This window comes from Notolepis coatsorum, assembly GCF_963971535.1.
Source record: "Notolepis coatsorum genome assembly, chromosome: 17".
In the NCBI taxonomy this organism is placed as follows: domain Eukaryota; kingdom Metazoa; phylum Chordata; class Actinopteri; order Aulopiformes; family Paralepididae; genus Notolepis; species Notolepis coatsorum.
The window spans coordinates 63,251,328-63,264,559 of NC_140181.1; the positions used below are offsets into that span (position 1 = coordinate 63,251,328).

General features: G+C 41.4%; 1 protein-coding gene across 1 annotated transcript in view; it reads right to left on the bottom strand.

The window, feature by feature from the left end:
• Positions 1 to 400: 400 nt before the first annotated feature.
• The window catches only part of pik3cd (phosphatidylinositol-4,5-bisphosphate 3-kinase, catalytic subunit delta), a 63,960-nt gene continuing 51,128 nt past the window's right edge, over positions 401 to 13,232 (bottom strand). The window contains exons 13-23 of the mRNA XM_084333332.1: positions 12,231 to 12,352; positions 8,541 to 8,684; positions 8,017 to 8,116; positions 7,752 to 7,918; positions 6,593 to 6,702; positions 6,306 to 6,384; positions 6,038 to 6,205; positions 3,818 to 3,941; positions 3,188 to 3,333; positions 2,965 to 3,097; positions 401 to 2,618 (exon numbers count right to left, since the gene is read on the bottom strand). Coding sequence (XP_084189458.1) covers positions 2,481 to 2,618; positions 2,965 to 3,097; positions 3,188 to 3,333; positions 3,818 to 3,941; positions 6,038 to 6,205; positions 6,306 to 6,384; positions 6,593 to 6,702; positions 7,752 to 7,918; positions 8,017 to 8,116; positions 8,541 to 8,684; positions 12,231 to 12,352 — 1,431 coding nt within the window. The 3' untranslated portion in view covers positions 401 to 2,480. The remainder of the gene's footprint in view (positions 2,619 to 2,964; positions 3,098 to 3,187; positions 3,334 to 3,817; positions 3,942 to 6,037; positions 6,206 to 6,305; positions 6,385 to 6,592; positions 6,703 to 7,751; positions 7,919 to 8,016; positions 8,117 to 8,540; positions 8,685 to 12,230; positions 12,353 to 13,232) is intronic.

A 13,232-nucleotide genomic window follows, 5' to 3' on the forward strand; every position in this document is an offset into this window, starting at 1 on the left:
TAAAATAAAATAAAAACGAAGACATTATATAAAATGCTTGGCACCATTGGATTCAGGAGAAGTTGCATTTGAATAATATGCACTTTTATCCAGTGTAAATCATTAGCATGTCAAATAATTTTTAATCTTATCATTGTGACTTTTCTTTCTTTTTTACTTTGTCTACCAATTAAGGCATGATAAATATGTGAAATCAAACATTTAGATTTTGTCATAAGTTCTCATAGCAAATTCTGTCATACCTCTCAGAGAAATGTATGTGGGGCTTTTCCTTAACATACTATAGTCGTTAGTTAATGGATTAATGTGTCATATTTAGCTAATCATTTGGAATGAGGACCATGTCCACTCAACCAGAAAGAAAGACAGTTTTATACAATAACACCATTTAGATTCACTCATTACATGTATTGGGGCACAATGGGTCTCATTCACCAACATTGCCAAAATATTTCTCTTGGGGCAACTACACAAACATTCTGTGCAAGGTCTCTATTGAGTGGCTGTAGTATTCCATCCAGCACTTAAAATGTTAATAACCTATAGCATAGACGTATCTCAAACTGGTTGAGATACTGATGTTTTCTATAGCTACACTCTTAAATATAATTTCTCTATAGATGGTTTCACTGGAATGCTGTTGCTAGGAGATAAACAGGAAATTAACCAGGGTCCATTTAGAAGGTTTGTGTTGTCAGGTTGAAACAGTCTATAGAAATGTGTACAAAACAGACAAAGATCAATTCAACTTGTCATAATGCAAAATGCAAAAGTAGGCTATCATTAGAAACATTCCCCACACATGCAACTTTCACACAAAGTCATTTGTGTAATATATTATGCACAACTAAAAGATATGGGTGTCATTTGACAGAATTTGCCATTTTCACAGCAATAGATATGCTGAAGTAGGGAGATCATTGACATTCTACGCATGAAACCAAAATGAACAGCTAGGCACATGGGTAAGACCTGGACATACGGATATAACTTGTATCCACCATAACCATAATATTTGAATGAGCACACACACAATTCCCTGCTGCATTAACCAAATGAGGTATAGAACAATGCAACTGATCCAGATTTACATTGTAGCAGATCAAATGGCTCAAGTGTACATCAAGAGCCTCGCAAGCCAGACGGGATCTGGTTTCAGTTAACCCTTTCACTACCACACTACCAAATGGTTAACCTTCTGTAGTGTGGTAGTGAAAGGGTTAATGTCTGACTTGTGAGGCTTATATATTTACACAACACGTTGAGAATCACAAGAGCAACACCAAAGACATAATGCTATGGCTTACCCTTTCCATAAGTTAACTCTCAGTGTTGTACTAATGTGTCGGTCTGGGCTGTGGGGACTGATATCTTGGTCTAGGATTGATGCAGCTCTAGGGTAATATTTGTGAAACCCTGATTTGTAAGCAGGGCTTGCCTGACACCTGCAATAATGCCTTTTTGTCATCAATCTGTGAAAGTGAAATTGGGTTATGCTATCTTAAATAAATGAGTCTTATTCTAGTTTGGATTTCATTCAAAATGACTTCCTCTGTTACAATAAAACAATATGGTCCACAATGTTTCAAGCATCCCTCCAATGACAACATACTGTACATCAAGGCGATATTATTAGACAGTAGGCTAAACTTAATATTATCTCTTTTAAAATACCTTCACAGCCGTTCAATTGTATCTTTGTACAAATACTTTAAAATCACCTTTTTAAATCTTAAATAAAACAAAAATAAGATATATGTTCATGTTCAAAAACAATAATAATAAAAAATGTCTTGAAAAGGTTGAATTGTCAAGTGATGTAAACCATGTGATAGATGAAATGACCAACCCTTACTCTGTGACTGGCCACTGACGGTGGCAAATTGTTCTTATGTCATGCTCTGGTTGGGATTCCTCACTATCCTGTTCCTACCTGGGTGGAAAGGAATCTCAACCTGAGCATGCCATAAGAGCAAAATAGCCACTGTGTGAATATGGTCAATTGCCTTCTAATACTGCTGATACTGTTTTAATTTATTTTCCATTTTACTCCTTAGTTGAGCTGCAACATTTGTCACACTTTCAGGCTTTACTTTGTCAGATTTGTCAGGCTGTTTGCACTAGCAGGTACTTTTCAAATAGTCATTTCCACACATCCATGTGCACTGTTTTTTTACATATCCATGTTGGAAAATCCCCACAATGACACCATTTTATTGTTTGACAAAGGAGTGTGTTGGTATTCTTTCTTTGTGACTTTACCGACATGACAGATATTGGTTATTGTCTTTGGATGCCTGTGTTTAGTTGCTTGTTCATAAGAACAACTGGCCAGTCAGGTGTAAACATTTGTCGAACGTCTTTGAATGGAATAAAATATTTGAGTGCAGTTTCATCCGTTTTCTTCCTCGCATTGTTACAAAGATTAAAATCCACCAAGTTTTGGTCGCTCTCCTAAAGTTCCCTTCATCCAGTGATCCTCATGGTCTGTTGTCTTTAGCCAAGGAGTGCATCATCCAGTTGACCTTGGTCTTCCAGCTCTCTCTCAGAGCTTCGTTGAACTTCACTTTGAAATGCTTCAGCGCCTCTTCCTCAGATTTCCCCAAAGCCAAGGAGTCCTTTCAAATCAAAACAAAACAGCAGAAAACATTGAAATTCTTACCAACACCATCATCATCATCATCATCATCATCATCATGATAAATAACCTCATCATCATTATCACCATTATTATTATTATCATCACGATAAACAACCTCATCACCATCATCATCATCATCATCATCATCATCACCACCATCACTATTACTATCATGATAAACATCATCATCATCATGATAAACAAACCTCATCATCACCACCATCATCATTATTATTATCATCATGATAAACATAAACATCATCATCATCGTGATAAACAACCTCATCATCACCATCATCATCATCATCATCATCATCATGTACCTTTAGATATTGGATATCTTTAAAGGAAGATAGCTCAGGGAGTCCTGCTGCCTTCATCATAGCAAAGAGATTGACAAACAGTGTCCCGTTCCGACACAGGATCTTGTAGGCGTGCTCACAGCACTCCCTGAACCTGACCAATAGGAAGTAAGAAGATCAATATCATTACAGTAGACGTACACAGGATCCAGACTCTTTATAGAGTTACAAGTTATCTTTGTACCTCTCAAACTTCTCACTATTGTTGGTCCTTCCTTGCTGGATCACATGGACAAAGTCATAAGTCAGGATGAAAGGCACGCGTTCCCTGTTGATCCCCAGTTTCCTCTTGAAGTTCCCCAGGAAGTGGCCAAAGTCGATGTGGAACAGCTGATGAGGTGAGAGGTGAGAGGTCATCTACAGTAGCCTGGACCAAACTATAGGATCCCTTTTAAACTTCACTGACTTAGTCAAAGTCTACCCAGTCATATCTGTATGCTCTGAGAAATTATGGCTTTAACAAACCCAAATAGATGCTCAACATTTCAAGATTCACAAATTCAGGGAAAATCCAGAACTTTTAAGGCCATTTTGAACAGTGGCTGTTTTGCCATCTTTGACATAAAAAAAGGGAATGGAAACGTAAACCTGGGCTAATATTACATGTATAGATTCACAGCATTGTGCATCCTGATGTAAAAACGCCCCCTTGTGGTACTATCATGTTAAGGAACAGAGCAGAACAAACACAAAAAAAATCGACATGTTTAGAAAACACACTTATTGACACTGATTTGCACTGGTGTCTACCAAGGATTCTTTCCGGCAGGATGGCTGGTAGTGCGGCTGGTACTAGTGCGGCATCACATCTCACCTGTCCAGTCTCCCTGATCATGATGTTGTCATTGTGACGGTCTCCGATGCCCAGGACGTACGTGGCGACACAGTAGCCGGCGCAAGACAGTGTGAACTCCTCTATTGCTTCTTCAAGTTTATCCCTGAAAAGGTCAGAGAAGCAAAGACATGAAGACCTTCTTCCCAGCTTTCCCGTCGTGTGAATGTGGTCAATTATCACATGTCGTTTTCTCTTATCTTTTCTCTTACACCACAGACCTCGCTACGTTTTCATTGAGGGACACATGCCGCCTGTAGCTCCTTCACAGTTCACACATACGAACGGACACACACATGCACGCACACGCACACATACACATATGCACAATGCACACACAGTTATGCAATCACATGAATGTATTTGAACACAGGCACTCCCCTACCCCTACCCCCACATACAATTTGAGTCATGGGGCAGGATTTCCTTACTGTTGCAATGGATATGAAATATTTACAGAAGACTTCCTGTGGACAATAAATGATTGACAGCTTTGTTATGTGGCTGGTCTAGACGTCCACGGGGGTCACTGTGTGTGTTCAGTTATCACACTTATCCTCTGTGTGCTTTCAAGTAGTTACCAAGCCTCTGTCTCAGAGTCAATGGGGCCCGGCATGCCAAGGTGACGTCGGAGAGCTTATTCATTACATCTGACAGGTTAGGGAGAGCTCTTTAGATTGTGCTCAATAACTTCAGACTCAAATCCATTTTCTGCAAATCACCCACACATTTAGTCCAACCATGGTCTTCCACCTACCACCTAATATCCACCTGGGTATTGTTGGCCTTTGTTTTGAAATGCTGCATGCAATACACTACTAGACAAAACCCTGATGAAAACCCAATCAGACAAAGGCATTGTGGAATTTCCTTTCAAGGCCTTTTGTTAACACCCCCCTCCCCCGGTACCCTCCTTTCTTCACCCCTCACCTGGTCATCCCTCCCCCGCCCCCTCTCCTCCAAGATAGCTTAAAAGATGATCCCACAGATTGAGGGGTGGGTGCTTGACCTATTCTCCTGACCAGAGAAAGTCAAGTCCTCTACCAAACTCCTAACCTAAGTTGTATTTGATTAACCATGTTTTAACAATACATTTCTATCAACCAAGAAGATTTTACCACGTTCATAATTAACCTCTCCAGTTCCACCACAGCATCCAGAGAATATTCCCTGAAAGTTTCCAGAAAGATCAAACCCTGAGTAGAAGATGTCACAGTAGAAGAAGGTTGAGGCTCACAGTAGAAGAAGGTTGAGGCTCACAGTAGAAGAAGGTTGAGGCTCAGAGTAGAAGAAGGTTGAGGCTCACAGTAGAATATTATGTAAGGTTGAGGCTCTCAGTAGAAGAAGGTTGAGGCTCACAGTAGAAGAAGGTTGAAGCTCACAGTAGAAGAAGGTTGAGGCTCACAGTAGAAGAAGGTTGAGGCTCACAGTAGAAGAAGGTTGAAGCTCACAGTAGAAGAAGGTTGAAGCTCACAGTAGAAGAAGGTTGAGGCTCACAGTAGAAGAAGGTTGAGGCTCACAGTAGAAGAAGGTTGAGGCTCACAGTATAAGAAGGTTGAGGCTCACAGTAGAAGAAGGTTGAGGCTCACAGTATAAGAAGGTTGAGGCTCACAGTATAAGAAGGTTGAGGCTCACAGTAGAAGAAGGTTGAGGCTCACAGTAGAAGATGTAAGGTTGAGGCTCTCAGTAGAAGAAGGTTGAGGCTCACAGTAGAAGAAGGTTGAGGCTCACAGTAGAAGAAGGTTGAGGCTCACAGTAGAAGAAGGTTGAAGCTCACAGTAGAAGAAGGTTGAGGCTCACAGTAGAAGAAGGTTGAGGCTCACAGTAGAAGAAGGTTGAGGCTCACAGTATAAGAAGGTTGAGGCTCACAGTAGAAGAAGGTTGAGGCTCACAGTATAAGAAGGTTGAGGCTCACAGTATAAGAAGGTTGAGGCTCACAGTAGAAGAAGGTTGAGGCTCACAGTAGAAGATGTAAGGTTGAGGCTCTCAGTAGAAGAAGGTTGAGGCTCACAGTAGAAGAAGGTTGAGGCTCACAGTAGAAGAAGGTTGAGGCTCACAGTAGAAGAAGGTTGAGGCTCACAGTATAAGAAGGTTGAGGCTCACAGTAGAATATGTAAGGTTGAGGCTCACAGTAGAAGAAGGTTGAGGCTCACAGTAGAAGAAGGTTGAGGCTCACAGTAGAAGAATGTCCTGCACACTCACTCTGGGTTCTTGGATTTCAGCCAGTTGAGCAGTGCGTCCTTGTTGAAGGCGGCGGTGGCGGCACTGTTGCTGTTGTTGCGCTGGATGTTGGCGATGGTGTCGGAGCACTTCACCACCTCGATGAGCCCCATCTTGTTCCCGGTGGAGAGACAACCGTATGGGATCATCCTGGTGGGGGTGGAGGAGGGAGATTGTTTTCATCAGCACACAGCTCTACTCTAGGAGCCCAAAATGGCCGCTGTAATGCAGAGAGAGAGCCTGGTCCTACCTGAGATCCAGGCCCTCCTTCTTCCAGAGGTTCTCCATCAGCTGGATCATCTGCAGGGTCAACATGTCCTGTCGAAGATCTGGAGATGAAGAGCTCACGTTACATTTACATTTAGCAAAATAAACACTTGCACATCTGCAAACATTATGCGTGCCGTGTGCATGTGTAGTATAAGATAAGATAAGGTGATGTGTGTGTGTATGTGTGTGTGTGTGTGTGTGTGTGTGTGTGTGTGTGTGTGTGTGTGTGTGTGTGTGCGTGTGTGTCCAGTTCTTCATGTCTCTCACCATCTCCGCTCTTGAAGATAATGCCCACCATGTCTCCTTGTAGCCACTGGTTCTTGTACATCAGCCACAGTGGCTTCATCTTTGAGTCCATGAACCTGCATCTGTCCACACTTTTAACAGCAAACACACTCATCATTAAGATAAGATAATATATTCCTTTATTGAGCCCCTTGGGGGAATTCAGGCATCATAGCAGCATGGGGGAGGGGGGAGGGGGGAGGGGGGGTACAGGTAGTAGAAGACAGGTAATATAATTATAGTACAGTGGAGAAGTAAAAAAGACAGTGTAAACAATATTCTAATATAATTAACTCTGGACATGCGCAACCAGGTGCAAGATGAGGGTATGTATGCCCTCTCAGTTATATTTGCCCTTCAATAAATATAGTTACAATATATAATCTAATAATCTAAAAATGATAAATGCTAAAAATGCTAAATATATGCTCTGATGAAGTGTACAGTATACACATAAGGTGCAGTATGCATAAGGTATGTATGTCCGTATCACATTATATTGTCCTTTTGGGTGGAAGTCAGACACACTCATTTGTTATTTGTTAGCATCATGCTAATCAGTAATCATGCTAGTGGAAGTCAATAAGGGGCATGAATTATTCTAAATCTAAGCTAAGCAATATTCATGCTTCATGCATCAGATAGTATAATTTTGCTTCCAATATCTAAAGATTATTGGATGGACTGAAAGGATTCCCAGTTTCTGTTCCAGCCTTCTTAAAATGTTTAACTATCCCTTTAACACAGCATTATCATTCCATTCACTCATTTCTGTGTGCATGTGTATCTCGATCCAATCCAACCTACTGAGAAATGATTGAGATGTTATAATATTATATTAACATGGGTTTCTATATCTAGTTTTTATTAATGGGACTGAAAGCAAATGGACCCCAACCTTGGTGTGTGTGTGTCTCTGCGTGCATGTCTTTGTAACCTTAAGTACCCTTAAACCATGTTAATGTATAATTTAATTGGTGGATTCATATAAAGCATTCAAAATAAATGCATGTGTATGTGTGTGTGTGTGTGCGTGTGTGCGTGTGTGTGTGTGTGCGTGTGTGTGTGTGTGTGTGTGTGTGTGTGTGTGTGTGTGTGTGTGTGTGTGTGTGCGCGTGTACAAGCATGTCCAGCCCCTCACCAGATCTCAGACAGGATGATACTGGGGTTGAGTGGTGACACCAGGTCTGAAAGGGCCTCTAGGTACGTCTCCTGTTTAATACACTGCTTTAGGTCCTCTGCCGTCGTTTTCTGAGAGCCCGACTTGACAAAGTCACTCAGGGCCTTCATTTTGACCAGAGCCTCATTCTGTGTGGAGATAAAAAGGAAAATGTCAGGGTATTTTACGCAACAAAAGGTGACATTTCAATGATGTGTTATTTGTCTGCGTATGTGGGGGCGCTCACCTGTTTGGTTAAGATCTTAATGTGGTTGATGTTCCCTCTGCAGTAGGCCTCCAGAATCAGGCCAAAGCGCAGACTCACTGATGCAACATGCATCTCTGACCTACAACCAAGACGATGGCTTCAGACACAACTTTTCCACTCAAAGGTTGTGTCGTATACAGTACATACATGGGGGTAGGCTTGGTGATATGGAAGAATTCACTATCATAATATAACATAATCATAAGGACCTTTTCTAGATGTTGATATATATCGTGATACAGTATCTGCTCACATTTGTGAAATCACAGGCTATGTAATCCAGTTGATGTTAATCTCATTGAACTGCATGGTAAAGTGTGACATAAAACCAAAACCACAGATTTTCAAATCACATTCCCTCAAATATTTCAGATAAAAGTTTGTGAGAAATCTGAGTTAATAGGTGCTTGTCAAAATATGATCCCATTGAAAGACAATAAATTATCATATCGAATTAGCGCCAAGCCCAAACCTGGGAATTTCTACAAGACGTAAACCCTAACCTGAGATGCCAGAAGAAGAAGTGTCCTATCCTCTTATTGGACAAGGCCCTCTCCAGCAGGAAGGTCGTGAGGTCACAGTCCAGGTAGGACTCGTACTTCAGGACCTGGACCAGCTGGATCAAGTACTGCAGCAGCTCATCATCACTGTTACACAGACAGGTTATATAGTTGTATAGTTCCATAAGTATCATCCATTTCTAGGATATCATGACATTTTCATGGCAAAGGAATTTTCAATATTTGAAAGATAATTGAAAGTGAATTGTCCCAAACCTGATATCCACCAATTTAAAACTGTAACAATGTATACCATTTAAAACTGTAATAATATATACCATTTAAAACTGTAATACTATATACCAAAACTGCAGTAACATATGCCATTTAAAACTGTAAGAATATATGCCATTTAAAACTCTAATAATATATGCCATTTAAAGTTGTAATAATATATACCATTTTAAACTGCAGTAACATTATGCCATTTAAAATTGTAATAATATATGCCATTTAAAACTGTAATAACATCTGACATTTAAAATTGTAATAATATATGCCATTTAAAACTGTAATAACATATGCCAATTAAAACTGTAATAACATATGCCATTTAAAACTGTATTATGCTATTTGGCAGACATTTTATTCAAAGGGTATCACAGTAACATGAATGCATACATGTTAGCACAGTGGAAATCAAGCCCCTAACCCTACCAGCGGTAATACCATAAAAATAGACCATATAATCCCCCGGCTCTTACATTGCTGTATGAAAGTGAAACTAACTGTGGACTATTATTGGGAATCCCAATTGAAGAATTCACACATGTTCTTCCTGTGCCCCAGGACAGTTCAGTTAGTATTTCTGAACACGCACCACTCTCTCCTAAAGCTAGAAATCAGAGAGAGAACCCTAAATTTATTTAGGTCATAAAATGTTTGTGTGAGCTCTTACACCCAAATGAGGATTTAATTGAGGTTCAGACCGTCTAGCAATGCTAGAATGTAAACCTCACCTTGGGTGTAAGAGCTCACACAAACATATTATGTTTGTCAGAAGTCAGAAGCCAAATTCCTTGTCATTGGAGGTGCCCCAGATTTTTACATCCCAGTTATATACAGATTGGAGGGTTCTCTCTCTCTCTCTCTGATTTCTAGGAGAGTGAATGAATGTTCAAGTTTCAAGTTTCAAGTTTCTTTAATAGTTGTCATACAGAAGTACAGAATACTTTTATATAAAATGCTTCTTTGACATACAGGTATATAGTACTGTTACATTTGTGATATATACGATATGCAAATATACAATACTGTTACCCATAGATCCTAACAGAGAATATATACATATGATATGATAGGAGGAGACTGTACATTAGGGGGTGGGTGGGGGAAAACATATACATACGGTGGGGAGAGAATATATACATACGGTGGGGAGGAGACTGTCTATTAGGAAGGGGTGGGGGGGTTGGACATTTACGGTGGCCAGTTTTGAATTGCACAGGTCCGGTGCCCCGGAACCAGTGGTGCAGTCGTGGTCACACGCGGTTACACGCCGTGTTACTAGATGATCAGTACGCGCGCACAAAGATGCGCTCTATCCATTCGTTGTGCGCTAAGTACGCGCGTGCGTGGCGTGTTACCAGTTCCCATATTACGACTGCACCACTGCCCGGAACCCCGTTGAATGCCAACGCCCACTTCAATGATAGAACTCTCATATTTGCGAACGCATAAACACACACACGCACACACACATAGGGCACACGTTGATATCTCTGTGAAGAAAGCTCTGATTATCCCAAGACTGGTCAAATAGATTCCTTACCTCAGATCAGATGTTCTCCAAAAAGACTATTCCAATTCCTGATCGCCATTCCAAATATCGATCGCGTTTATTGATCCAACGCTGGGTGGTCGAAACACCGATTCCACGCTGTTCTGATGGTGGGCGATGACTCCAGTAGGCTCGGATTACATGTCTGACAAGTAAAATGTGGAAGCAGGATTTTTTCCCCCCCATGCGTTTCATTCAATCCATTCCAAAGGGGTGCAGTACCACAGGGAGAGACGATAGGGGGCGGTATTTTCCCAATGGAGCTCAGAGAGAGTTTGCAGTGGTAACGTGAGGCTAGATTGATGAAATATGAATGGAAATCGCTAATAAAAAAATAAACGAGATCTCTCGTCATTGGCACTGAACGGTTGGCATGAACTAACGAGAAATCTCGTTGTTGGCACTCAAAGTGTTAAGAGCCGTTTTGAATGTGGGTAGGGATTCACATCTTTTTCCGGCTGTGGGTAGGGTGTTCCACATTGTTGTGGCATAATTGCGAAATATGTTTAGTCCCTTGTTTGTGCCGAATCTGGGTTGCACATGATTTGTGGAACTCCCTCTGGTGTTGTGGGCGTGGTAGGTATTCACTGATCTTTGGGAAGTATTTCGACATGTACATGGGTACCTGTGTGGTGTAGTGTATCTTGTAGACCAGGCCCATTGCAAGTTGCTGTACTCTGTCGTCTACTCTAAGCCATCCTAGGTAGTCAAAGTGGGCAGGTGTCATAATCACAGCACGGGCCTACTTCACTCCCCCTCCTTTTCCCCTCACGTCCTCCACACGCTCCTCTTCATCCCCCTCTCTATCCACTGCGCACTCCTCATCATCCTCTCTTTCTTCAGTCACCCCTTCCTTCACCCTCATTCACCCAGCTGTATTCCATCCCCCTAATTCACACACGGGCAAGCACACCACTCTCCCCAGCTGCACCCTATCCTCCCCTGATGAGGGGACTATATCTACACCTCGACGCTGACCAGAAGCTGTCGTGGTATTAATTACCACTGCCCATGTACGACGTCTCTGCCACAAGCTCTACTGCTAGATACCCTCCGTGTATTGGCTTACTCTAACCCGTTTCTCTCCTGTGCCCCAAAGGACCGCCGTCCCTGTCTGGACGTCACCTGTTCCCGAGAGGAACACCTATCTCCCGCTGCCACCCAGCAGCTCCAGCGTCCCTGTCTGGACGTCACCTGTTCCCGAGAGGAACCCCTATTCACCCGCTGGCCCCCCAGCAGCTCCCCCGACAAGCACCAGGACCGCTTGCTCGCTCACTGCCGCCGTGGCAGCCACAGGACAGAACATTAACCCCGTTCTATTTTCCCCCCCAATTCCTGTGTTGCTCTATTCAATTAAACACCCTTGAAACCGCTCCCTTTCTCTTCTCGTGTATTCAGCAATTGGGCTGTGCTCCAGACTCCAGTTCTCACAGCAGGGGTGAGGTGGGTTCTAGCCAGAGTAAGGTCAAGTAGTAGTCTGACCAGTTTGTTTTGTGATGTTTGTAATCTTGTTTTTAGCGCCTTTGAGGTGCTAGCGACTGGTGCATATTCACAAATACTCACTGAACTGTACTGGAGCACAGGAAGAACATGTGAATCTTTCAAATGAGTGGCATTCCCGTTTACACAATTAGCTAGCTAAATATCTTACCTTTTAAAATAGGGATATTCTAGAAAATATAATTCCTTCCTAAAATACTGAGCGTGAGCAATGTGCATTGGGTTATTTATTTATTTATTTATTCCATTAAAATGTACTCAATATGTGTCATTTTGGAATTAAACCCTTCATGCCTCAAGCCAGTCCGATGCAATAACACTACTAGCAAGGTCAAAAAAGCTTCAGTACATACCTGAGCTTCCGGAGGCATCTAATTGTGAAGGAGCGGACTGTTGGGTCAGGGAAGCTATAGTCCAGCAGTTCCAAAGCATGGAGGGCAGGGAGGTCAGGCCACCTCCTCAGTAAACCCACCAGCTGTGGAGGAGAGTCAAGTAACACCTCAGCTATTTCTACAATGAAATGAACAACTATGGATATAGGGAAGTGAAGAAGAAACACCTGCAGTAAGGCTCCTGGATAAACAGGTTCAGGTTTGCTATATTGATCATGTAATCTGGGTAAAGGTAAAAAGCAAAGGTAAAAAGCTGTTCTTATTAGCATCTCTACAATTCAAGCATTATCGCTGACATTTGTTTTGGTCTATCATGGTTGTGAGTTCTCACTCTTGTCTACCACTGGGGAACAGAGTCCCTTCCTTTTACACCTTAATAAATGCTCAAAATAACCTTATTACTAGATAATAATTAGGGTAAATTAAGAAAGAAATGAAATAGAAATGAAGTCGAATTGTGCATGGACTAAGTAAAATGAACCCTTAAAGACCAATTGCGAACAATCCTTACATTTTTTATTAAAACCTTTAATTGAATCAAACATTACTGATTAAGGTGTTTAACCCTCGACTGAAATTAAAGGGGGTGTGTGCATAGATTAAGGCATTTTTTTTATAATTCTTTTATATATTTTTGCACAAATCTTACAAATATTCAAGAGACATCTTTCAACAGCATAATATGCAAAGTCCAAGATTTGTCTTTTTCTTTTTCGTATTGACATATAAAACATACAAAAGACTTATACAGACATACCAAAAACAGACATGGAAATTAAAAAAGTACTTACAAAAAAAAAAATACATTACTATATATTGTGCATATATAACCAAGATGCATATACGTTACATGTAGTCCGATTCTAACTGCGATGCAAGTATGTGCTGCATCTCTATCGGGATGCTATCTTTCTCCATAGTGCATGTGAGAGGATGCGTCTCAGATATATGTAAGTGTGTGTG